The sequence below is a fragment of the Cebus imitator genome, unplaced genomic scaffold, assembly GCF_001604975.1.
Source record: "Cebus imitator isolate Cc_AM_T3 unplaced genomic scaffold, Cebus_imitator-1.0 Scaffold270, whole genome shotgun sequence".
Taxonomy (NCBI): Eukaryota; Metazoa; Chordata; class Mammalia; order Primates; family Cebidae; genus Cebus; species Cebus imitator.
The window spans coordinates 1,217,357-1,244,118 of NW_016107585.1; the positions used below are offsets into that span (position 1 = coordinate 1,217,357).

The 26,762-nt window shown below is 38.0% G+C and overlaps 1 protein-coding gene across 4 annotated transcripts; it reads right to left on the reverse strand.

Moving 5' to 3' along the window:
• Positions 1–1,872: 1,872 nt before the first annotated feature.
• Positions 1,873–26,568, reverse strand: MFSD1 (major facilitator superfamily domain containing 1). 4 transcript variants are annotated; one of them, XM_017500772.2, is made up of 16 exons: positions 26,205–26,568; positions 24,147–24,199; positions 23,075–23,187; positions 21,205–21,247; positions 20,823–20,890; positions 18,996–19,104; positions 14,269–14,371; positions 11,674–11,772; positions 11,088–11,199; positions 9,530–9,586; positions 9,041–9,197; positions 7,652–7,749; positions 6,943–7,055; positions 5,153–5,200; positions 3,567–3,624; positions 1,873–2,029 (listed from the first exon to the last, which is right to left on the reverse strand). In XM_017500772.2, the coding sequence occupies exons 1-16, from the start codon at positions 26,365–26,367 to the stop codon at positions 2,026–2,028; spliced, it is 1,398 nt and encodes a 465-aa protein (XP_017356261.1). In that variant the 5' UTR covers positions 26,368–26,568; the 3' UTR covers positions 1,873–2,025. The 4 variants fall into 4 exon arrangements, with proteins under 4 accessions (XP_017356261.1, XP_017356262.1, XP_037584511.1 ...); XM_017500773.1 differs by lacking the exon at positions 1,873–2,029 and having other exon boundaries at positions 3,563–3,624; XM_037728583.1 differs by lacking the exons at positions 1,873–2,029; positions 23,075–23,187 and having other exon boundaries at positions 3,563–3,624; positions 24,147–24,195; positions 26,205–26,465.
• Positions 26,569–26,762: the final 194 nt, after the last annotated feature.

Below are 26,762 nucleotides of genomic sequence, written 5' to 3' on the forward strand. Positions count from 1 at the left end.
TTGCCTGAACCCAGGAGGCAGAGGTTGCAGTGAGCCGAGATCGCGCCATTGCACTCCAGCCTGGGTAACAAGAGCGAAACTCCATCTCAAAAAAAAAGAATTAACAACTCAGTAATGACACATGTATTAGTCCGTTCTCATACTGCCATAAAGATACTAACTGAGACTGGGTAATGTGTAAATAAAAGGCCTTCCTGAGGCCTTCCACATTACTGGGGTAGGCCTCAAGAAACTTACAATCATGGAAGAAGGCAAAGGAAAAGCAAGGCATGTCTTACATGATGGTAGGAGAGAGAAAGAGCATGAAGGGGAAGTGCCACACTTTTAAACCATCAGATCTCATGAGAATTCTCTCACTATCATGAGAGCAGCATGGGAGAAACTGCCCCCATGATCCAATCACCTCTTATGAGGTCCCTCCCTCGAACACGTAGGGATTACAATTCGAGATGAGACATGGATGGGGACACAGAGACAAACCATATCAACACAATAAACTGTAAGTCAGAAAAACAGATTTAAACAGATAAATCTGTTTAAATAAAGCTACCAAGCTACCTTGCATAAGGAATATACTTTCGATCTGTTTCCGAACATGTAAGCTTACAATGTCATGCTGTAAACAATACAATCAGCTAAACACATTGGTTTTGTATTTTGTCTAAAATATCTGCATTCCTTGACTTTAACAAATAATATGTTAAGGCTGAAAAACATTAAAATGTATTTAAAGTTTATCAGAGAAGCTTCATATTCACATTTTACTTAATATAAAAAACCACAAATATTACTTAAAGTTCTACTCTGGAGAAAAAGCTACCCCACAATCTTTCAATGACTGTAATTGGGCAAGGTTTCTTTATTCTAACTAACTTGGGTTTTCTTCTAGATAATCTTCTGCATGAATAAAAGTTAAAATCAAGGTGTTTGTATGTTTTAAAATCAAAAGAAGACATCAAGAACTCTTTGTGCAGTGTTTTTATTTATCCATGTAAATAGGCAATTATAATTTGAAGAACACTTTTTAGTTATTAATTAGACTTTAAGAAAAATTGTACAGAAAGTTTGTACCATAAAATTATGTCCCTAAGTGATTAGGAACATAACACAGACATAACTCAGTAACACAGAAATAAGAAATTCAAAAGGGTCATTGCTCAGCAATCCACGTAACTACAGTGTACAGCACAAGTTACTGGTCGTGATCAGAAAGACTTCATAAAAACATCTTCACGTATTCCCTAGCATTATGCCCTACCACTAAAAGGAAGGCCTATGAAAATGCCATTGTTTATTTTGTATAAAGTAGCCCTTCTATTCCCCTCAAAGTTTTTTTCCAGCTATAAGACAAAAGGCGGTATCCCAGCTGGACACTGTGGCTCATACCTGTAATCCCGGCACTTTGGGAGGCCGAGGCAGGTAGATCACGAAGTCCGTAGTTCAAGACCAGCCTGGCCAACATAGTGAAATCTATCTCTACTAAAAATACCAAAAAATTAGCCGGGTGTGGTGGCACATGCCTGTAGTCCCAGCTACTCGGAGGCTGAGGCAGGAGAATCGCTTGAACCCAGGAGGCAGAGGTTGCAGTAAGCTAAGACTGCACCACTGCACTCCAGCCTGGGCCACAGAGCGAGACTCCATCTCAAAAAAACAAAAAAAGAAAAGAAAAGGTGATATCCCTAAGGTATATACTCAATGAAGATTATCTCAGCAGAAGCTCTAATGCTTTCTATTTTTCACTGTCCTTCCTGAAGTTCACCTGGATGTGCCAGAGCAATTTTCTAACCCTTTCATTATTGATTAGCCTACTAAAAGTAGAATTCTCCAGCAACACACAATACAAAAGACACAGGCTACAGTAATCCTCTGAAATACACTTTGAAATAGGTACAGTATATGTGGATGTAAATATAACTTTCCAGTCCATTATTTTTTCTAGTGACTAAACTCTAAATTTTTTTAAATGGAGGTTTTCAAACCAATGATATGTTAAGTCCATTCTCATGACACATTCATTTAAAATTCTCATCTGCAAAACATAATGCAATAAATTATCAAAAAGAGGAAGAAAAAAACATGAAGCTCATCTGACTTACAAAACGAAAACCATAAGCATTACAAGACATGTAATAAGCTACACAATTTTTCTGAATAACTTTTTAACTCTTCTTGATTCTAAAAGTCACAAGAGATCAATGTAGAAAATTTGAAAAATATCCTGAGGTTTTAATTAATAGTCTGAGGTTTTAATTATTATTTTGAAGTTATTTCTAGGGGTATTTTTTTCTATTATACGTAATTGGGTTTAAGACAAGCAATTGACAGCATACTTTTTCTTGACTAAAATTAGGATATTATATTTGCATTTTTATCTTTTGTTTACTTAACATACAGCATGTTAAGTATCTATGACATTAAAAATCCTTCTAAAACATGATTTTAACAACATATTACATGGATGTGTCATAATATATTTAACCATTTCCCCTACTCTAAGACATTTATATTGTTTCCAAACTTAACATATGAGACTATCGTAAAGATATTAAAAACTCATATTTACGATTATTTTAAGAAGTATTTGTTAAAAGTGATTTTAACATGACCAAAGCCATCTCATCTCAAAAACACAGACTGTTCTACCAGATTTTAACCTAGTCAAAGGTCACAAAACTCACAACCACATGGTATATATATTTACAAATAAATGTTTAAAATCATAAAAACTTCAATGTCTAAAAATATTAGAAATAACAGGAAACAGAATCACTACTATGGTTCAGTATATACTTCGAGAAAAAAAAAAGTTAAACACCATGCTATATACTTAAATCTCTTCCAAATGAGTCAGAGAACACAGAACCACATATTGGTACCAGAAGATGAAAAATTATCCACTAGTTAAAAAAAAGAAAATATCTGAAAAAATGGAAGGGTAAGCCCAGCCCAGGCACTTAGGACAATGGCCTTTCCTCCAATAAACTACAAGCACCATAGATCTCTCTCGCTCTCTCTCTGTTTCTCTTTCTCTCTCTCTCTCTCTGAGGGCAACTTAAACCCAATTTTTTCCCTTCATTTTAAGCCTTAATATCCATCTTTAAATTTTCTGAATCAAACAAGAATTTTGTTATAATAGTTCCGGACACAATAGCTCTCAAAACTAAAGAAAGACTAATCTGTTAGAAGTTCAAAGCCCAGGCCAGGCACAGTGGCTCATATCCGTAATCCCAGCACTTTGGGAGGCCGATGCAGGCAGATCACTTGAGACAGGAGTTCTAGACCAGCCTGGACAATGTGGCAAAACTCCATTTTTACTAAAAATACAAAAAATTAGCCAGGCGTGGCAGCACACACCTGCAGTCCCAGCTACCTGGGAGGCTGAGATGGCAGGATCGCCTGAGCCAAGGAAGTTCAGGCTTCAATGAGCTATAATTGTGCCACTACACTCCAGCCTGGATGACACGTGTGAGACTCAAACAAAAAGTTCAAAGTCCAAACCTTGAAATGAAATGCTCATATTTAAGATTTCCAAAATAAAGACAACTTTTCACCCTTTTTATACTTACTCGGTATGAGACAATTTTATTTCTTCCCTTTGTCTTGCAGAATAATTTAGGTTTCCACCTAAGACACAAATAAACACAGAATCTTTTCCATATAAGTATTATCAATAGGCAAATTTCAACCACACACGGGTACATACAACCATTTGCACAGATATACTGTATTTTAAGTAACAGAAAAAGCTACGGTGGATAAAAAGAAATCGTTTATCTACTGGAACCTTCCCAAAGGAAAAAAATGGAATTCTTATGTGATATAATCACCCCTTGATTTAAGCATTTTTTTAAGTTTGGACTTATGTATTGCTTCAGGTGTTGCTAATTAGGACACTGTATTAATATTCAATAACAAAAATTAAGAGAAATTAAAGGAAATAAATGGGTGTGGCAGCTCACGCCTGTAAATCTCAGGCTAAGGCGGAAGGATTGCTTGAGCTCAGGAGTTTGAAACCAGCCTGGGCAACATAGTGGGACCTCATAACTACAAAAAATTTAAAAATTAGCCGGGTGTAGTGGTACACGCCTATAATCCCAGCTATTTGGAAGGCTGAAGTGGGAGGATCACTTGAGCCTGGGAGGTTGAGGCTGCAGTATGCTGTAATCGCACTACTGCACTCCAGGCTGGGCGACAGAGTGACTCTGTCAAAGAAAAAAAAGAAAGAAAGAAAACTATTTAAAAAAAAAAAAAAAAGGAAATGACCTAAAATTAAGCAACTGTATATAATATTCTACTAAATATATATAATATCCTTTAGGAGCAAGCAGTTAGAAAAATTACTAAGGGCAACATAAAATCTTACAAAGAACAACAAAATAATGCACTAATACATATAGTATGAATTAGAAAAAAAAAATAAACTCTAATTTCTAATTATAAACCAAACACCTGGCCAGGCGCGGTGGCTCAAGCCTGTAATCCCAGCACTTTGGGAGGCCGAGGCGGGTGGATCACGAGGTCAAGAGATCGAGACCATCCTGGCCAACATGGTGAAACCCCGTCTCTACTAAAAATACAAAAAATTAGCTGGGCGTGGTGGTGCGTGCCTGTAATCCCAGCTACTCAGGAGGCTGAGGCAGGAGAATTGCCTGAACCCAGGAGGCGGAGGTTGCGGTGAGCCGAGATCGCGCCATTGCATTCCAGCCTGGGTAACAAGAGTGAAACTCTGCCTCAAAAAAATAAAAAAAATAAAAAAAAATAAAAATAAACCAAACACCTTCAACCTTAAAATGTAAATTATAGCTATAAATTTGCTTAGTTCTTATTTGTTTTAACGCAGGACAATAACACAGAGGGGCTTTAGGTTACTTTTTAAATGCCATATTTCTTTATACTAGTGTAAAAATATCATCTAAGATTTTATAAGAAACTGATCTGGCTAGAAGATTTTTTAAAAGACAGCAATTTGAATAAATGTGAAGGCCCAGAAAACATAATTATGTATTATATAATCACATGTGTTTCCATCATTATGAACAGAAAGTCATTACTGCATGAACTAAAGCACTGGCCCCCAAAGAGGGAGACAACCCAGAGACCCCACAAGATGACCACTGTGGTTTGAGAAGCAAATATCAGATCTTCTACTTACCCTGGGCACGATTCACCAAATAGAGTAAGACCACAGATAAAAGTGACACTAGGAGTGAAAGAAACATAGGGTCCTTAAAATATGTATTTCTTCTCAACGATTCCTATGCAATCACAATTATGAAGTAAAGCTTAGACACAAACCTTTATTAATTGGCATTTAAAATAAAAATATTATTTTCACATTATTTTGTTTTCCAAAAGCACTAAAAATAAGTTACACAGCATTTTCTCCAAGGGCTACTCAGTCCAGGGGCGGCAGGGCCAGAAACAAAGACTCTGAGGCCCCTACAAAAAAGGGAGCCACCCCAGCCACAGGCCAGCCCTGCCCCTCTTTCCTCTCCCTTTCTCAGTGCTGGTCCTTTCCAGGACTTTACCAAAAACTCCTGCCAGCCCCTGACTGTTTATCATTTTAGAGAAAGCCAAACAGTAATCTTTTGGGGGTTTTCAGTCTAAAAACACCATGTCCATTTTATAAATTTTAAGTAACCAAACATTAAAATGTGATCATTAGACTGCCAGAAGCCCATAGCGAGTCAAGACCTCAAAATTCAAGTTTTCCCTTAGCTTTTTCCCTTAATAAGTGAAGAACACTGTTTAATTTACTTTAAAATAATAGGGCAGCCCTATTATTTTATTATTTTGTCTCATGCCTGTAATCCCAAAGGCAAGAGGACCGCTTGAGGCCAGGAGTTCAAGTCCAGCCTGGGTAACACAGCAAGACAACATCTTTACAAAAAATTTAAAAATTAGCCAAGCACGGTGGTGCACACCTGTAGTCTTAGCTACTATGGAGGCTGAGGTGGGACGATCACTTGAACCCCGGAGTTCAGAGTTACAGTGAGCTGTGACTGCTCCATTGCTTTCCAGCCTGGGTGACAAAGACAAATCCTATCTCTAAGAAAGTAGAAATAATAAAATAACATAATAGAAAAACATTTTCAAATGGCACAGTGTTTGGTTTGAGACCCAAATACATGTGTTGAACTGTGGACTGACACTTAACCACATCCTGCAGCATCAAAAATAGACAAAAACATTTTATGACCTAATACCTGAAATTCTTACATGACCCACTTTTTAAAACATTTATCTTTAAAATTTGACATGCACATTTATTTATGACATAATAAAATGCATTCAAGACAACTCATAAGTGATTATCTGCAAATACCACACTTCAGGTATGGATAGTCTTTATTCCCCGTAAATGAAAACAAAGTTTGATAAAATCGTCAATGTGGTTTGTTATTTTAAGCACAATACTGAAGTATAAAAGACATCTTAATGTGTTAAGGAAAATCTTCTTTTCAGATAAATTTATGTGTATGGTAAAGAATATGGAAAAATGCTAATTTATTTTTATATTTTTTTCAAGTTTCCTAATGCTTCCTATTTCAAATCAATGAAATTACAGACCAAAAATAAAAGCCATTTGAAAAAGCCTAATGAATAAGCATGAGCACTTACACCTAAATTACACCAATGTTTCCAGAGTCACACTAGGGACATATTCAGGACTCTTCAAATTTTTCCACTTTAAGCGGGAAAATATTTTTTAAAAACTGTAAATAGTTAAAACAGAATATGAAACCAACTCCATCACTGCCTTTAAGGATATGAATCTCCTGAAAATTACCTGTGCATCTTCAGAGGGCTAGAAAGTCACTAGCTATGAAATTCTAATACACAGGCAAGAATTAGGCAAATCTGGGAGATATGCCTAAGTATAAATAAGAACAATCTGTTATGTAGCAAAAGAAACTAAATATTGTTACACGAAATACTCACAAGAAACACAGGCAATGAAGAAAACTTCTAAAAACAAATACCCCCGAGAATCCAGTATCATACCAGCAATGATGGAAATGACGGCCAACCCAAGATTCTGAATGGACTGCATGCTACAATGGCAGAAATATAAAGGCATGTTTCATTTTCAAAGGTCTTCAAACATAGGCTAACACTTCACTATAAATATTAGTATCTGTGAACCACATTCTATTTGTGTTCAGAGACGTTTTCAACCAGAGATGACTTGATTAGATTTTGGATTGGTTTTTACCCTATAACTATTTCCACTACTAGACTGCTCAAAGGTAAAGGAGCTTGCCTCATTAAGTGCAATGTGCACTCAAGACCTTTGTGCTGAATGAAAGAAGGGCCATGTGAACACCAACCACAGGTGTGGTTCCCCCTTTTGCCTTTCTGTGCCAGGGATTGGACTCAGCTTCTCATTGAGAAGCTTCACATAAACAGGCAGGGAGATCATAATGTCAGCAAGGATCTCTTCTGGGTTAGTTTACTCCAGCCCTCTTCCTGGAGGCTCCTTAGTGGCCACAACAGTATCTTAAACAGATTTACTGACTTTTCCAGTTATCTCCAGGTTCAGAGCTGTTCCAGAAGCTGATGACAACCAGATTCAGATCTGGAGTTTTATATGATAATCAAATTGACACAGCAGAGAGAGACATACATGATCCACAGTGTAAATACTTACAAGCCATATGCAGTTCCCAGCTGATGTTCAGGAACTACAAATGCCACCATTGGCCACAACGCACAGGCAAGCAATGAATAGGAGATTCCCAGAAGACACTATAGAAAGCAACACAGAAAAAGGTCAAGGTCTTACATTAACCAAAATGTGATTTTCCTTTAATGCAGATTAGCAAACGTGACAGAGTAGTTAATATATGAATATTCAAGCAAATTTTGCTGTGATTAGGCTAAAATTCCTATTCAAAATATACGAAAGAAAGTCTATGCCCTAAGAGTATCCCTCTAGTGTCTTAACTGTTTTCACTTGTCATCCTATTATAGGCATACATAACTGCCTAGGGCCCAAGATGCAGTCAAGGACCAAGTAAGAAAATAAAGGTAACTTTTTTTAAAGTTCTTACCCATGTTTCAGGCAAGTTAATTTTCCGGTATTTATTGGGAACTACAGATAAGGCAATCAAGGCAACATCATACCAGCAGTCCAACATCCACCTCTGAGTCACCAACACCCAATGACCACCACCAATGCTTGGTAAACCTCACCTAATGCTGATTTTTTCTTCTATTAAAAAGGAAATGTTGTGACTTAAATGTAAATGAGTACCACTTATACCTATCAGGCTGGCAAAGACTGACACAATGCCAATGCCCATGACTAGCAAGGATGCTAAAAAAAAGTCACATTTGCACATTTCTGGAGTTATACATGGGTGGAAAGTTATTGGAGAAGTTTTACAATTTCTACCAAGAGGTTAAATATGCAAACCCCCTGCTGTAGCATCTCTAATTCTAGGAGTCTGTACTGTATCTGCAGAAACACTTCTACAGAAATTTCCACTCACTGCACAAATATTTGTGTTCCAGATATTCCTTTATTAACAGGTAGGAAATGCAGCACTAGGGCCTCAGGTCTTAAAAATGATGTTTGGAAGAACAATAATAAAAACTTGAATTTATTATCACTTTTTAACCTACTAAGCAAGTCAAAGAAAAAGAATGCTTACTGGTCCAATAGTTTTGTTTTGTTTTGTTTTGTTTTGTTTTGTTTTTTGCCATCTATGATGGAATGTCTTCTAAGTCATTTATTTTAGAAAAACAAATGGGGCTAATAAGCATTCTGACTTTTATAAGGTCACTTTATTTCAAATTCTCTTTCAGCACTGAAATTGACTGGTTAAATACACCAAATGAAATTAAAAGACACCTCATATGTTAATAATTCATAATTATACTTTAAAAAATTATTTTGTAGAAATTGGAATCAGGTCATTGTTTCCCCACTATCATAGGCCTTGTCATCTGAATTTGCTGCGCATGCTTACTTAGATGAACATGACAGACTCCTTGCTGAAGCCCTGAGCCCACCACGTGCTAACACAGACGTTACCATAGCAATCCAAGGGTTCCACATCGTAAAGGCCAGCATCATGTGGGACACAAGAGTGGCTGCTACCGCGCACAAAACCCAGATGATGTTCCTCCCTGTTTTATCCACCAGGAGCCCAAATACCGGGGACACGGGAGCTGATATGACATATACAACACTGCCCAGAGAAAACATAAGACATTTCATGAAATGCAACACAGCCAAACATGACTATCAAGAAAGTCCTGAAAATATCAGGCAAAGCAAATCCTAACCCATTTAACATTCTTATAAAATGGTCATCAGAAAACAGAAATATAAAAAGCAGTCAAAGACTTCTTTGGTTTTCTACTAACTTAAACATGGCCACTTGGAATTCAAGTCCCAATGTACTCTCAGTTTCACACTAAAAATAGTTAAGTCACATACATCTTTTTTGCTTCTTATAACATTTGGTTATAAAGACCCACACTTCGTATGCAATAGGCACTTAGAAATTAATAAAAATACCTGTTAATTGCACTTGCTGCCTGAGAAGAAAATCCAAATTTCTCTGTAAAAAAAACTCTAAAATTAAAAGGATAGATAAATTAGCATATTAGAGAGAACTACTCTGTTTTCAAAAAATAAAGTTAAATAAAAATAACTCAAGTTTAATTAACTTCTTTCTTGATACTATTTCCCACCTTATTTGATATTCACCTTAAAGCAATCTGCTAAAACTTCAGTATTTATATTAATGTTTACTAAATAAAATAAAACTAAATAAAATATGATGCCTATTTTTTTCCTTTTCTGGTATGCAGCAACTAATATACACAAATTTTCAGAAAATTAAATATACTACCACAGGGACTTAAGGCTACTTCTTTTCCTTAAAAGCAGTACTGGCTGGATACTTTGCTAAATAATAAATAGAGATCTTGTCTCAAATTATTTAAAAGGACAGCCTGAACTTAAAGGGTATAAACCATATACCTACACAAACACACATTGCTCAGCTTAAGCAGCTGCCAGTAAAAAAGAAGAGAGGAGTAGAGGATAAAGCAAAGACGAATTTGCTTTGAACCCCAAATTTTATATATATACTTTAACTTATGGGGTACACGTGCATGCAGAACATGCAGGTTACATAGCTATACACATGCCATGGTGGTTTGCTGCATCCATCACCCCGTCAGCTACATTAGGTATTTCTCCTAATGCTATCCCTCCCCCAGCCCCTGACCCCCTGCTATCCCTCCCATAGTCCCCTCCAACCCCTTACAGGCCCCAGTTTGTGTTGTTCCCCTCCCTGTATCTATGTTGAACCCAGAATTTAAGTCTGGCAGAATTACAGTTCTAACAAATGGAGGTGTGCCCAGTCACAATGCACCAATAAACAGTCTCCATTCTCAGTAAAAGCCTTTCTAATCAAGGAATAAAGAGGGAATAAAAAAGAATACTAGTCTAAAATCAACTATTAAATCAATATTATGAATCAAACATTATTAGGTATTGAAATGGTCTGGCTGTGTCCCCAACCAAATCTCATTTTGAATTGTAATCCCTATAATCCCCACAAGTCACGGGAGGGACCCTGTGGAAGGTAACTGAATCATGGCAGTGGTTTCCCCCAAGCTTTTCTCATAACAGTGAGTTCTCACGAGATCTGATGATTTTATAAGCATCTGGCATTTCCCCTGCTGGCACTCATTTCTCTCTCCTGCCATCATCTTTGCTTCTCTTTCCACAACAATTATATGTTTCCTGAAGTCTTCCCAGCCCTATGGAACTGTGAGTCAATTAAACCTCTTTCCTTTATAAATTGCCCAGTCTTGGGCAGTTCTTTATTAGCAGTATGAGAACAGACTAATACAGGTATTTCTTCAAAAGAATAATAAAAGCATAAAACCAATACTAAACCTTAAGCTAAAATAAAATGTATATTCTAGGATCTAAAGTAATTCCTGTGAAAATATAACTATAACCAGAGAAGCAAGATTTACTGTTTTAAAAACTACATTTATGTGATTGAACTCTCATGATAATTTAGACAAGAAACAATGGAAACGTAGAGAATACTCACTTCCCAAGTCCAATAAAAGGGAACACAGCAACATAATAGCAGACACAGATGATAAATATGAGCCACAGGGGCAAAGAAAAGTCCTTTACATCAGTTAATTTAATAACTTCACCTTAGAGAAGAAAGGGAAGACACTATCAGCATAATTTTGCATACCTAAGGAGCTTTCATCTATAATCAAGATTATATTTTTAAATCATGTGATTAATCTTTGCAATTCAGTTTTTAAAAAATGCTTTTCTAGTAAATCACACAAACATTATTTCTAGGATAACTTACATAGACATAACATAAAAAAAAGCAAAACCTAAAACTGGCATCTACCTTCCCTGCTCCCTTCTAAGAACAATAACCATTTTGCTAATATACAAAAAACAATCAAGAATGTAAATTCTGCCAACAGGTTTAAGGGGAAACAAAATATATCTAAAAATTTAGAAAAGTGAAAACCAATTTGGAAATAAAAAATAAAAAATCACATATTAAGCTCCACCTGGTTTTATAACACTTCTTTGGAACTTATCTCATTGTCAAATCACACAAAGGCCATAGTTTCCTGAAGTCCCATTTTTTCATTTAGACTTACCTGTTTTTCCTTGTTCTTTATGAAGGATTCTCTCTGCTCTCTGATCCAAGTAGGCAAGAGCCAAGGCACAGATTAGTGAAAGAACACATGTTATACCCCCTAAATAAAAAAAAAGAAAAACAGATTCCGACAAGAGAACCAAACTGAAGATTCCTAAAGAGAAGTACATTACATAAACAGCAGAAAGCAGCAATTGAAAGGGATGTCACCTAAAGACATGAGAAAAATCTACAATTACTAAGGCAGGACAGAAGAGGAAGAGGAAGAGTACATTTAAATACCCACCAAACAGTAGTAGCTTTTACTGTATTATTTCCCAGTTCAAAGTTAAAGATTAGAAGGAAAAGACTAGAAAAAAAATTGTCTAGTCCTGTAATACAGCATACAGACTGAAGAAAGCTAATGACCAGCTACTGAATTAGTCCTCATTTCTTAATTCAGTCTAAGCACCAATTGTCAATGGATGCCAGGAAAAAAATGATGAAAGCCAAGTTAGGCTCTTTAACTATCTCTCTTCCTTTGGATGCTTTCCCGGAGTCCCCAGCCTTTGCTCCTTTGCTCTGGCAGCCCAATCCCACCCTCCCAAAGCACAGTACTCTCAAGCTCTTTCCTGTGAGAACAGCGTCTCTCTCTAATGCCAATCTCATATCACTATAGAAAATCAGGACAAAGAGTGAATAACGGTACACTTCTCAGGAATCACTTCCAAAAGAAGCTTATAACAAGCTGAATCACCTTGGACATGGAACATAAGCTCTCTCAGATTCAATCTCCCCAGTTTTAAATAAAAGGATTTGACTTGATGATGGCACAGGTCTTTTCTGGCTCTAAAAAGTCTTATTCTAAAATTCCCCATTGTGGAGGAAATTACATGGAATACTAAGAAGCATTTAAGAGTAAAAAGGAGGTTTTAAGTAAGACAAAAGATTTGAGAGGGAGAGTTTGGAAGAATCTTTAAATATGCTTGCCTGTTTAGGATTACCACTCCATTGTCCTCTTTTTACCAGGCTGTATGTATCAAGGAATTATAAGAAATAAAACACAGAAAGACAAATAGTATTCATACTCGGAATCTAAAAAAAAAAAAAAAAAAACAAAAAAAAAAACCTGAGAGTAGAAGTAGATCTGTGGCTTAACTAGAGACTGGGGAGGAGATGGAAGACAGGAAGACAGGGAGAGATGAATCAAGGGCTGCAAAGTTATAATTAGAAGGAGTAAATTCTGGTGTTCTATTGCACAGTAGGGTGACTATGGTTAACAGCAAGGTATTGTATATTACGAAATAGCTAGAAGAGAGGGTTTTGACTGTTGTTACCACAAAAAAGTGACAGATGCATGAGGGGATCGATATGCTATATACTCTGATTTGATTGTTATATAATGTATCTGTGTTTGGAAACATCAAACTGTACCCATAAATATGTAAAATTTTGTGGCAATTTAAAAATTGGGGAAAAATAGAATAAAAGATGTGCATATCTTGGGCACAGAGCTTTCACCCTATCATCACACAGGAGTCTCTAGAGCCCTGCAAACAGCCAAATACACACCATGGGTTGTTGGACAAACTGCCTGTCCAGAGAAAAGACAAAAGGGGTAAACCCAGAGGGCATCGTGTACTCCCCAGTGACCCAGCCAGCAACTAGCACCATGGAGCCTTGGCCAAGAGAACTTAGGGACAGTAATGACCTATACAATCTTGTTGAAACAAGTGTACTTTTACAGAAAAGAAAAGAGACAAAGAAGGTTAACTTTCTTGTCCAAGAAGACAGAACCAGTAAGAGCTAGCATTAGAGCCCAAGGCTCCTGACTCACAATTTAGCAGTTTTTCAACTGTATCATATCACAACAGACTTCTATAAAATCTAAGCCCTTCAGGCACACTGACTGAGAAGGTCAGTATTTGATTAAAAGGAAACGATTCTCCCTTATGCTATGGACTTTTAATTAACAGCTGACCTAAATAAATTTTCAGGTTGTTCTCAAAGAGTTTTTACATACATAATCTTTTATGTATGAGATGCAAATGGCAATATTAAAGTAGACAACAGGCCAGGCATGGTGGCTCATGCCTGTAATCCCAGAACTTTGAGATGCCAAGGTGAACGGATCACCTGAGGTCAGGAGTTTGAGACCAACCTGGCCAACATGGTGAAATCCCATCTCTACTAAAAATACAAAAATTAGCTGGGCACAGTGGTGGGAGCCAGTAATCCCAGCCACCTGGGAAGCTGAGGCAGGAGAATTGCTTGACCCTAGGAGGTGGAGGTTGCAGTGAGCCGAGATCACCACATTATACTCCAGCCTAAGTGACAGAGCAAGACTCTGTTTCAAAATAAAAATAAAAATAAGCAGACAACAAGGAATAAGGCCATCCATTTTAATAAATTTTAAATCCATTTTCAGAAGTGGAAATTAATATACAAATAGGGTAAATGATAGCCTATTTCTAGTTATGTCAAAGAGTTCATTAGAACCCTGGAGACAAAACTATAACCATATGACACAAACGCCAGTGTTCCTTCCTCCCTGCTACGATATTTCCTATGACAAGCTTTCAGGAGAGATGAGATGTGGGACATGGGACTCACTCACCGATCATAAGTGTGACCCCAAGGGTTGTGTGACCAGCAGAACCTAACAAAGCTTCAATCTTAGAATACAGCCATCCCATGAGGTTCATGTTTACTGTACTTCCCTAAATGAGAAGGAAAAGAAAACCAACAGTAGTATTTTCAATTATATATACCTCTGCTTTGTTCAAAAAAAGGGCTTTGTGGTGGCTCAGAGAAATAGGCATAATAGCATCCAAATTAAACAGGAGGTAATTTCCTTAAAAAAAACACTACAAGAAAAAATTGACAAACCAAGATAAAGCCACAGATAGTTACCACAGCAAAAAAAAAAAAAAAAAAAAAAAAAAAGTATTTATTAAAAAATAAAATAAAAAAAAAAAAAAAAAAAAAAAAAAAAAAAAATATACACAAAAAAAAAAAAAAAAAAAAAAAAAATATAACAAAAAAAAAAAAAAAAAAAAAAAAAAAAAGCGTATTTATTAGAAACTGCTAGTATAAAAAATAACACAGTACCTGTAGAACTTCTTATCAGCCAAAGCAAAAGTGAAACATGAGTTATAAAATCCAGAGTACCTAAGACAAAAATATACCAGTAACTCAGAAAAACCACAACTTTTCCTGGCACTGAAATCTGGGGGAAAAACATCTTCTTCTGAATGTCCATAAAGAAGACAGTAAAAGTTATGCACTTCGGAGCCCAAGGCGGGTGGATCACAAGGTCAGGAGTTCAAGACCAGCCTAGCCAAGATGGTGGAATCCCAACTCTATTAAAAATACAAAAATCAGCCAGGCATGGTGGCAGGTGCCTGTAATCCCAGCTACTTGGGAGGCTAAGGCAGGAGAATCACTTGAACCAGGGTGGCAGAGGTTGCAGTGAGCCAAGACTGTGCCACTGAACTCCAGCCTGGGCAAGAGAGTGAGACTCCATCTCAAAAAAATAAAGCATAAAAATATCCAACTTTCTTTGGTAAAAATATCCAACATTTTTTGGCAAAAAAAGTAAAATATCTAGTATATTAAATATCAACAAGTACTTTTAAAAATAGGAAAAAAAAAAGCTGGAAAAGAGAATATAAAATTGGGAGTGGAGGCCTCCCAGCTGAAAGTGACTTTGGAGTATAAACTTGCAGAAAACTGTGGGGATATCTAAGGGAAGAGCACTCCAAGCAGAGGAACAGCCACTGCACAGGCCCCAAGAGGAGCTCACCTGGAGAGTTCAAGGAATGGCAAGGAGAATAGAGGCTGGAACAGTGCAAATGGAGAAGGGAGAGGATGACATGAGGTCCCAGTGAGAAAATGATGGGAAGCAGAGCTACAGGAGAACTTTCAGTTTTTATTCTGTTTGAGAGAGAAGCCACTGGGGTTTGTGTAGAGAAGTGTCATGACACTTTGACAGACTCATTCTGGCACTCACTCTACATTCAAAGCAGACCACAAGATAAAGCAAAGGCACCAGTTATGGAGCTATAGCACTAATCCAAAACAGAAATGAGGGGGCCTAGCCCCGGGTGGTTAGCAGTGGGTGTGGTGGGAAGTGGTCAGAGCATAGATACATTTGCATATACGTTGTCCTGGGTTTCTAGAAGGCAATCTCAGAGGCTTCTTAGAGGCGGTTTAGGGGTTATGAGAGTGGGAGCGAGACCTTGAGGAGAAATGAGTCAGATCTCAGGCATCCACCTCAGTTTCAGCCAAAGCTGCTCAACTTTTACCTGATTTATGTATTTAGGGTCCATGTAAGATGATTTTATGATCAAAACAGCCAAGAGCTATTCCATTATAGAGCTGCCGAGGGTGGCATAGATTCCGTCTTTTTTGTACTTCTCTTATTCCCTGTGCAGCCTCGGCAGGGTCCTGGATTTACCTCTCCATGACTTTTCTATTGCCTGAGCTGTTGAGTTTCATTTGTTTAGACACTTGAATTATTAGCATATACCACATATCTTCAATGGACTTCTCATTTTTCTTATTATTCATGTCTTAGCTCGGGATTGGAGATCCAGCACCCTTTTGATTTTCCTTCACTATCGTTACTTTAAAACTCATTATTTCAGCAAACATTTATTGAGTACTTGCTAAGCCAGGTCATGGTATTTTATTTAACAGATATTTTAAATAGTAAATAGAGATTATAAATAGTTATTTAATAGATATTTTAGAATGAAAGGATAATTAAGGCAACATCCTATCTTTGCGAAACTTATATTTTTGGTGATACTGGAGAAAGCTTCCAGTAGGTCTCTGTTTACCTTGTCGTTCATTTGAGTAATGCCATTAGCTTGCAATTTATAAAAAAACAGCCATGTAAAATTTGCTACTGTATTTGCTGTGAGAATATTGTTGAAGGCATATACATTTCTCAGTCTTCAGTAGTGTTTGACTAATCGATAGCATTTCACACAGCTGACATCCTCTCCACCTTGATTTCTTTTCTTGGGTTTCAGGATACCACAGCCTATAGTTTCCCCCTTGCCTTTCTGCCCACCCCAGTGGAGCCCTTTTGTTGGTTCCACCTCAATCTTCTCAATCTGCAAATGTGGGAAGGGCCCCAGGGCTTGGTCAATTGACATCATCTCTTTTCTTTCAACACTCACAGTCTTGGTGATCTTACCAAGTTTTGCAATTTTAAGTAGCATTTTCCTTGCTCCTGAACTTACATCACATGGCCAGATTTTTCCCCTAAATTCTACACCTGTATATGCAACTGCCTACTCAACATTTCCACTTGGATGAATGGCAGGCATGTCAAATCTAACATGCCCAAAACCCAGCTGCCGTTAACTGAGGATGTGAAAACTACAGCAGGAGCTGGTTTGAAAGATGGTGGGCAGAGTATCAAGAGCTAGGTTACAGCACTTACAGTTGCTTAGGCAAAAACTGTGCTGTCATACTGAGCTCTTCTGTTGTTTTTCCCCCACACTCCACATATTTTCCATTAGCAATCCTATCAGCTCTATCATCAAAAGAATATGCACACATAGAGAAAGACAGAAACTTAGGGCTTCTCAGGGTGCAGCTTAATGAATTATGACTAACTTAAAATGACAGAAAAGAACCCAATGTTCTAGTGACCAGAATGAAGTCAGTTGAGTCTTACTCAACTGATTTCACTTCCTTCTTTAAAAAGTTGTTAGACAACTAGATTCACAAACTGCCACAAACATATCTTGACTTGCATAAGACTCGTAATGAAGCCTCTGGGAATATTGTTATAGATAAAATTTAGAAAACATGGAAAACCACACTATTTACCAAAGAATTACAAATTCAAATATTTAGATGTTTCCTATCAAAGTGATACAGTAACTTTTTTAAAAAGTAGTAATAGCCTGTACTATCAATGCTACAATAAAAGGGATCCTCTCGTATCCCACAGATGGGGATGTAAACGTCTCTGGGATGATAATGTGGAAATATGTCTCAACAGTCCTCAGACATCCTAACAAATATACTGACTTAATAATTCCATTCCTAGTCACTTAGTCTAAGGAGACTAAAAGAGATGCATATAACTTTGACAGCAAGAGTGTTAGACTACAGCACTATTTATAATAGTGAAAAATTAGAAAGAACTACATGTATAAAAACACAAAAATACTCATATGATGAAGTATTATATTAAAAGCTTTTTATATAGAATTTCTTCTTCCCTGAGACTATGTTGTATTTTCACAACACTTATTAAAAGTCAAAACTTGAAAGCTTGATTTTTAGCGACAAAAAAAAATTTTTTTAATACTCTATTCATGGGAATTTATGAGGAAAAAAAACCTAATGGGGTTTGGGACTGCCAACACACCTTATAGTTTGCATTAATAAAAACATAATGTCGTCTCTACAAAAAATACAAAAACTAGTAGGGCATGGTGGTGCACATCTGTAGTCCCCACTACTCCATAGGCTGAGGTGGGAAAATCACTTAAGCCTGGGAGGTCGAGACTGCAACGAGTCGAGATTGTGCCACTGCACTCCAGCTTGGGCAAGAGTGAGACCCTGTCTGAAACAAACAAAGGACGAAAGAAAAACCATAATGTTGTTCCCCCTGGGTAGCCTCTATCAGACCAAACCTGAAACACCATGATCATTTCTAGGTTCCAAATACCAATAGGACTACTGGCTAACTGAGGTAAGTTCAGAGAGGCTGCACCATGGTAAGGGAGCCAGATTCATGTCACGTGGCTGAGACAACCACAGGAAATGAGCACATATGACCAAGAACTTCAGAGCTGTGTACAAAGGAGCATAGCACAGCAGAGGAGGGAAGCTTTACCTACAGAGAGCAGAAGAGCCATCAGTAAAAACTACTTGTAAAGGGAGGTTTCATTGCTATATGAGGTTATGCTTCATGAAGTTCATTGAAGTAGGTGGGCTGCTTGATCACAGAGCAAGCTTGCAATCCCTCGAAACATGGCAAACAGAACCTGGAAAGCCATATGTGGAGAGGTTCATAGCAGGGATGCCAAAAATGGGTAAGAAATCAGACAACAAAACTTGTAAGATCCCTCCCTATCCTCAGATTCTTTGAACTAATTTAATGTACATGCCATTTTAAACTGTTTACTAAATGAAATAAGGTTAGAAATGCCTTACACAAGGGAAATGCTATGCTATGTTCTAGAGAAATACATAAAAGTTAATATCTAATTTACCATACACAAATACATTTGATCCTGTGATTTTTAAGAGATAACTATAAGATTTAATCTTTTGCTTCCCATTTGGCTTCATCAGGCTTTTCATTATACTTACAATTCTAGCCATGCTAAGTTGAAGTCCAAATACCAGGTTTAATTCTTTGCCTTTAAACCAGCTCACGGCATACGTATTCTGGGCAACTGCTAAGGACTCTCCACCAATCCTAAAAAAAAAAAAAAAAAAAAAAAAAAACCACAGAAAAGTCACAACTTTAAAGAAATACTATAGTTAGCAATGCAGCAGTTGAAAATGTTGGCACTTCTCCTATCAAGAGATGGGGTCTCTGTCTCCTCCCCTTGAGGCCAGATGGGTTTGTGACTACTTCAACCTACAAAATATGGTGGAAATGAGGCAGTGTGATCCCAGGGCTCATTCATCAAAGGTGACATCACCCTTTCACTCCAACACTGGCACTTGGAGCCCTGAACCACTAACCCCATGCTATGGGAAAGCAATCCACAAGGAGAGGCCACATGTAAGTGCCCCGGTCAGCAGTCCCAGCCTTTGAGGCATCCCATTCCAGGTGTCAAATGTGTGAGTCAATGAGTTTTCAGATGATGAATCTTTGCCCCCAGACATTGAGGGCAAAGACAAGCTGTTCTTGCTATACTTTGTCCAAATTCCTGCCCACAAAGTCCATGAACATAAGGAAATGATTGTTTTACACTGCTAAGTGTTGGGTCATGTGATATGCTGCAATAATAACCATGACAAGCAATAAAAGGAGCCTTGGTTACTACATCACCATCAATATTATACAAAATGCAGATGTGGGAAAAGTGGTCCATGCTTTGTGAAAACATAAAAATTCACACTTTTCAGAACAATATGCAAAGCTCTCCATCAATCAGTCCCCCCATTCACTTTCCATATTCAACACTCTCCTGCTTCCTGGGTTTTAATTTTCCTTCAATAAGTTCCAGTATTTATGATTCTCCTCCAAGGGTCTTCACTTAGGAGCTTCCTTCCTCAATATCCTAACAACAAGCCCTCCTCAGTATTAAGGACTAAGAAATAGTCTTAAGACAACTAAGAAACAGTCTTATTTCTTGTGACTCTGTCCTAGTCCAAAACTATTTTCCCTCTCTTCTACTCGTCCAAATCCTGTCCTTCTGTCAAGGCCCACTTCATCTGTAAGGCCATTTCTGAGCACTTTTCTGTTTCTGAATCCCTGTCATATCTTTACATACATTCTGCTTCCTTTCTCTCTCACTTCCTTCTTTGTCTCACTTTTGGGGCATGTCACCTACGTCTATGTGCTCCTGATACCTGTGCAAAGCTTGAATAAGTTACGCGTTTAAGACTGAGTTAGTTCTGCTATCTGGGTCCCTCAGGGCACCAAGCCCAAGGCTGGTCTCAGAATAGGCTTGCTGACTGTATGATATGGCTCAATGAACCAACAGCGCAATTCAGGTAGAACAATTAGTCCATAAGAACTCACACAGAATAGTCAGCCTACATAGATTGAGCTCATTCAAGCAAGAATCTTGGACAGGGTTGAAAGGACCCTCACATCACTTGCTAAGAAAGAGTGAAATGTCCATGAATCACTAAGCTAGAAATTGATGGTCTACACTTTTCTAAAGGTGGTTCAAATCATAGTCTCTAATACAACAGAACAGGCAAAATGACTAGGAAAAATATCATTGCTAGAGAACTATTTAATACTTAAACCCCAAACAGAGTTGACTAGGACCACTCAAAATTGTTGCTTATTTAAAAGGAAAACTAAGACAACTAAGAAATACTCTTATATATATGAAGCTAGATTTCAAGGATGTGAAGTAATCCCCCAGAAGAGACAATGTTTTTTAAAAATCTTTCAGAGGTGAAGACTAAAACAATAATACATTAGGATAAATAAAATTATGCGTTACTTACCCAAATACAAATCTTCCAAATTCCATCAGCCAAAAAGCATTAAATATTCCACCCAGAGCAAAAACAACCTATAATGTAGAAGTTAATGTCAAATCAATGAAAAAGTAAATTCAAGGTATTAAAGAGAAGCAAAAAGTAACATGATAAATCATAACTTCTACAATGGTTTTAATATTCCTCTTTAATAAATCTGTGAAGTTAAAATATTAATGTTCATTTATTTCAAGGCTTAAAATAAACTATGGATTGCATCATATGGGCATTTATGGGTTCTGCTTAATTAAGCTGGGCATTAATTAAACACATCTTTGCCAATGGAATTAATTAGATAAGAATTTAAAAGTCACTATCAATAATCAATGAATGTTCTGGCCTTCCTTACCTGTCCAATGCAAACAAAGCAGCTAAAAATGATTGCCCCCCATCTGTTTGGGAAAGAACGAGTAAGAATGAGAATGAGAAAGGAAAGGGAAAGACAAAAAACATTCTTAATTTCTGTTTATATTAGTATTAGTAATCACAAAGTCCTTTAGCAATAATTCACTTTGGCTTTCTTCATCCCCTCTGTATTCCCTCCAAAGAAAGAAAAATAAAGGGCTCATCTCCCTCTGAAGCCAGCAACTCTCCTAGGCTGAACGCTAATCTATAGAAGTCTAGACTTCTAAGGGGATTCCAGAGGCTTTAGCAATAGCGTATATTAGTTTAAATCATTATCATCTCATAAATAAAACTAATCAACTAATCTTCAAGAAGCTCCCAGGGTCAAAACTATTTAAAAACATAAATTCTTTATAAAATTTTTATTAAGTGTTTAGGATTCATTTCAAGGAATTTTACAGTAAGTAATCTTAAGGTTATAATTCTGGATAACTAAAATCTATTTTTAAAAGGACAACTATCAACCACGTTATACAAGTCTAACATCCTACAATCTGGGCATCCGATTAATGTTCCCCTAGAATAATAAAATGCCATCAGAGAGATTTAAGTTTAAGAAATATGGTTACTCTGATGGTCTAGACAGGAGCCGGCAGTAAAAAAGAAATTTAAAAAAGAAAGAAAGAAAGATAATTTTTGTCATCTCTGACAATCTGACCAGGCAAACTCTTCACATTAAAAGGAATCTGTTCCCCAGAAGTTTCAAGCTAATTCTCTCTCTTGAGACCAAACAAAATAAACTTAATTCTTCTTTCATATTCTAACTCTTCAAAAATTTTAAAGGTTAGTCCCCAGGTACAAACTCTGAAAGTTTCTTTAATCTTTATTCACCAGACATGGTTTGAAGACCTTTCATTATCTTGGTCTCTGCCTTCTGAAAATATTCCCAGTCTATATTCCTCTTCAGTTCCACTAACAACATACAATAATAAGGATGAACGATGGCAAAGCTTACAGTGTTATTCCTTCCTCAGCATCTAACAGAACTGGTCACAAAATTTTTTATACCTTAAGAAAAGCAGAAATAGAAAATCTCACTGGGGCTGGAGGAAGCACATACTACCTATGTGCCAAATACTATACATCCATCTGTCACTTAATCCTTAGAACCCCCTTGCAAGGTAGGAATCATCTGTATTTTAGCAATGAGAGAACTGAAGCTCAGGAAACTGCAAACAGCTCAGAACAGCCAGGAAGATGAGCAAGTGGCAACCATGAGGTTCAGAACCTGGTTTATCTGATCCCAAGAGTGAGTATAATTTTCCTATAGATAACTGAATTACCTATATCAACAGTATTTACTAGTCCTGACCTTAACTGAAATATCAAATTTCAAAAACCAATTCCAGAGATATAAAATTCATTTTTCGGCGCGGTGGCTCAAGCCTGTAATCCCAGCACTTTCGGAGGCCAAGGCGGGTGGATCACGAGGTCAAGAGATCGAGACCACCCTGGTCAACATGGTGAAACCCCGTCTCTACTAAAAATACAAAACATTAGCTGGGCATGGTGGGGCATGCCTGTAATCCCAGCTCAACTCAGGAGGTTGAGGCAGGAGAATTGCCTGAACCCGGGAGGCGGAGGTTGCGGTGAGCCGAGATCGCGCCATTGCACTCCAGCCTGGGTAACAAGAGCGAAACTCCGTCTCAAAAAAAAAAAAACAAAAAAAAAAAAAAAAAAAAAAACTCATGCAAACTATCACAGTCAATACAGAAGTTTATTCAGTTCTTTCTAGAAACACCTTAATCTAGCTCTGTATTTTTCTAATAATCAGGTAAGATTTACTCACAGATGAAACTTTTTTGCAAGCTTACCGTATTCCAAATACTCGGTCTATCAAAAAGCCACCAAAGAAACACAAAACTACATTGGGCCAAGAATACCAGGCATACAGCAGCATGAATTTCGTGGTATTCACTTGCATGTCCTATATGAAAAGAAAATAAAACTATTTTTTTCCAAACAGTTAAGTTTAGCACCTAACAAATCAAAATATGACAATCTAAAATAGAAAGTCCTTACGGTCTTTTTTCATAAAGGGCAAGTTTTACTAATCATTTGTAAGTCACTAACTTCCTTGAGAATCTCATGAAACCTATGGCCCCTAGCCCAGAAAAAGGTCACACCTGGGAACCCTGGGAACTTCTTGAGTTCACATGCCATTTCAGGGGCTTCACGGGTAGGGTAGGTAGAGATAGGCTAAGATTATCCTTGCATATGTGGACTCCTCCCACATACACAAGGATAATCTTAGCCTATTCCTACCCACCCTACCCCCTCCATCCCTTCAAGCGTGCTCCTACTTCCTTTTTCTTTCATTCTAAAATGAATGAAAGAGAAATGTATTTTCCCTGTCCAAAGGTTAAAAAGAACCTGCAAAGAAAAAAGGCTATCTAACTACCCAAAAAAACTGTAAATATCAAGTATGTTTTTACAATACAAAACCAGACTAAAAATCCTGACATGGACAATCCTCTGCAATCAGTATCCACATTTAAAAAACAAAATAACAACTGAAACCTATTTAAGAAGGCAAAAAAACTATCTTCACAAATCATTTGTCATTCAGATGACTAAGAGCTGGGAGAGTGAAATGCAAACAAAAACCTGCTCACATTTTTGGCAATACTATGGAAATATCACATTATTATTTATCTAAGGTCTGAAACAATTCCAAGTCACATATGTGCTATCAATGAATTATTTGTGGTAGGTAGCTCATTTCAACTTAAAAACACCTTTTGCAATTTGTGGATCTGGTGACTACAGATGTCAAAACAGATGCAGTGGACTCTTCAGACTAGGCCTCCTGAGGGTTGATAATACCTCCACAGCTACACTTGTTTTAAAGAAAACAAAAGAAATAAAGGTGAAAAATCAACTTACCCGTTTAATCTGGGTCTGAAGGGCAGCAGGATTATCATAGCAAAAATAGCTGCCTAGAAAAGAGCAAATACTTTGTAAGTAATAATACTTTCTATATAAAAGTTTCAAGTTGCAGTTACTACTGAAATTACAATTCTGAATGCTGATACTATGGGCTGACACTACAGAAACATTTCTGAACCACTTCCTTATCCACCAGTATTTTCTAAGTTGTATCAAATAATTTCCATAAGTTAGTAGTATTCATACACAGCAAATATTGGGAACCTGAATTTAAAAGTCAACAATCAACAATTAAACGTGTTTCTATTTTACTTTCATCATGCTTCACATATATATTATTTTATTAACATCTTCAGAAAGCATCTATATTTTCTTTATTTCCTTATTTACAAACACACATACACTAAAAACATTACAAATAACCTAAGTTTCCTAATAATGTTTGCTTAGAAACAAAGGAATGGAGTATAACCATTCTGACAAAACCAATATTTGGAACAAGTTGTCTAATTCTACAAACTACCTAAAATCAAATAATTTAGTGAATACAGTGCCAGGAATGAAGAAAAATAAAACTGAGAATACTAAAGGATTAAATTAAAACATGCTTTGGGGGGATTAGAAAGAGAGAAGTCGGGAGAGATCTGATCATGCACTCAGATTTATTTTGAAGATAAAATAATTTAGATTCCTTAGCAGTCTACAAGACAATATTGCCTCCATAGCTCTACTAACTCTACAAGTACACGAGGCTATTGTTTCTAATGGCAATAAAAACTGTCATTAGAAAGGTAGGAATCTGGTTTCTGAAACCTAGGCCAATAACCAGAATTTACCAAAAAACTGCTTGAGTAGGGGCAATTTTTTAACGTTTTGCTGTTGTTCTTTCATCTTCTTTTTTTTTCTTGTTGTTGTTTCTAAACTCTGCTTTAATCGCTTTTAAGGGATTCAATGTCATGCTTTTAAAGCTAAAGGATGGGCATCATCTTTTAAAAAAACAGGGGAGAGGGGGCAAAAAAAGTTGCAAGGAAACCAAAGCCCAAAGCATCCTTCGTGTCTACCTATACGGTCCAGCAGTAGCATAGTTATCCATCATAACATTCTTAAACCTGCTGATTACATGGGCTCCAGTTAGCCTCCTGAAAAACGCATTCATACCAAATTCATACTAGATTAGTTACTTAATAAATTAAAAACTGTAACGTAGGAAGAAAATTTTTTTTCTAATTATCAAGAAATGGTTTTCAGAGCCATCAGATATCATAAGTGAAACAAACCAATGCCAAGACTACCACAAGTCCAGTCCAGTATGATTGCTTCACAGTGGCAGAGTGAAGATTAAGAGAACATATCCACTCACTGAAGTTATCAGCAAGACACACTCATACATTTTCTCAAAGAGGGTGAGAAATACATAAAAGACTGCCAAAATCATTCATGTGTTTTAAAAGCTGGACAACATAGCAAGATCCAGTGTCTAAAAAAATAATTTAAAAAAAAATAGCTGGGTATGGTGGTGCCTGTCTGCGGTCCCAGCTACCTGGGTGGCTGAGGCAGGAGGATCGCTGGAGCACAGGAGGTGAAGGCTGCAGTGAGCCACGTTCACAGCACTGCGCTCCAGGCTGGGTGAGAGAGCGAGCCCCTGTCTCACCAAAAGCCAAACAAACGAAAGTCGTTTAGGAACAGTTAAAGCTTTCTTAATTTCCTCTGAACACTTGTGCCAAGAGAGCAACCTTGAAAATCTAGAGTTACCTTCAAATCTATGGCCTCAAGGGCGAGTTGCTAGCCCCTGAGACTTCTTGAAGAGCAAAGGAGCGGGACAAAACTCGCCCAGCTCAGTCCCCTCGGCCTCCACGTACCGGTCGCGGAGTAACTAGCAGCATCCACAGGTGTGGGTGGAGCCGCAAAGGGGAAAATGAGGAGGCCCAGGAGCTTAAGACAGAAGCCGCGCTGGGGCCTGGTGGCACCAGTGACCACGATGATGATCTACCTCAAGAGAAAGTCAGGAATTCCTTAAAGATCAGCCCCAACCTCCCCACGACCCTCCCGGCTCACCGAAGCCAAGGAAGCACATCAGTAACAGCACCAAAAGCCGGTGCGCCAGGCGACTGGGGTCGCAGAGGGCTGGCAGGGCCCCGAGGGCGGCGGGGGCACCGCTGTCGGCCTCGTCAGGGCCGCCAGCCAGCAGCGCCCGCCCTTCCTCATCCTCCTCCTCCATTGCGCGCGCTGGAGACGGAGAAGGGAAAGCAGTGACAACTCCTAGACCTGGCAGGAAGCAGCACCAGCCGAGCGCAGCGCAGACGGCGACCACATGACTTCGGGCGCTCACGTGACGTCCCGGCGGGTCACGCACGGTCACGCCCACGTGAGCGGCAGCTAGACGGCTGGGAAGGCGCACCCGGTGGGTGATGAGAGGGCGTGGCGCCCCGGCGAGTCACGCACGGCCACGCCCAAGTGAGCAGCAGCCGCCAGACGGCTGGGAAGGCGCAGCGGGCGGGTGATGACAGGGCGCGTCGCAGTTCGCTTTCCCTGGGTGACTGTGTTCGTGGGGCTGAGGCCCCGGAGGCGCCCACTTCCAGCTTTCCACCAATTACCGCGCTGTCTTTTCGTTTC

What these genes read in the sequence shown, in the direction of transcription:
- MFSD1 (XM_017500772.2), bottom strand. Translation starts at nt 26,367, where the DNA reads ATGGAGGAGGAGGATGAGGAAGGGCGGGCGCTGCTGGCTGGCGGCCCT. An exon ending in GGAACCCTTGGATTGCTATG is followed by an intron (nt 7,750 to 9,040) that starts GTAACGTCTGTG and finishes TGCTTTCTATAG; the next exon opens with TGTCTTCTGGGAATCTCCTA. An exon ending in CTTCATTGCCTGTGTTTCTT is followed by an intron (nt 5,201 to 6,942) that starts GTGAGTATTTCG and finishes TTTCACTCCTAG; the next exon opens with TGTCACTTTTATCTGTGGTC.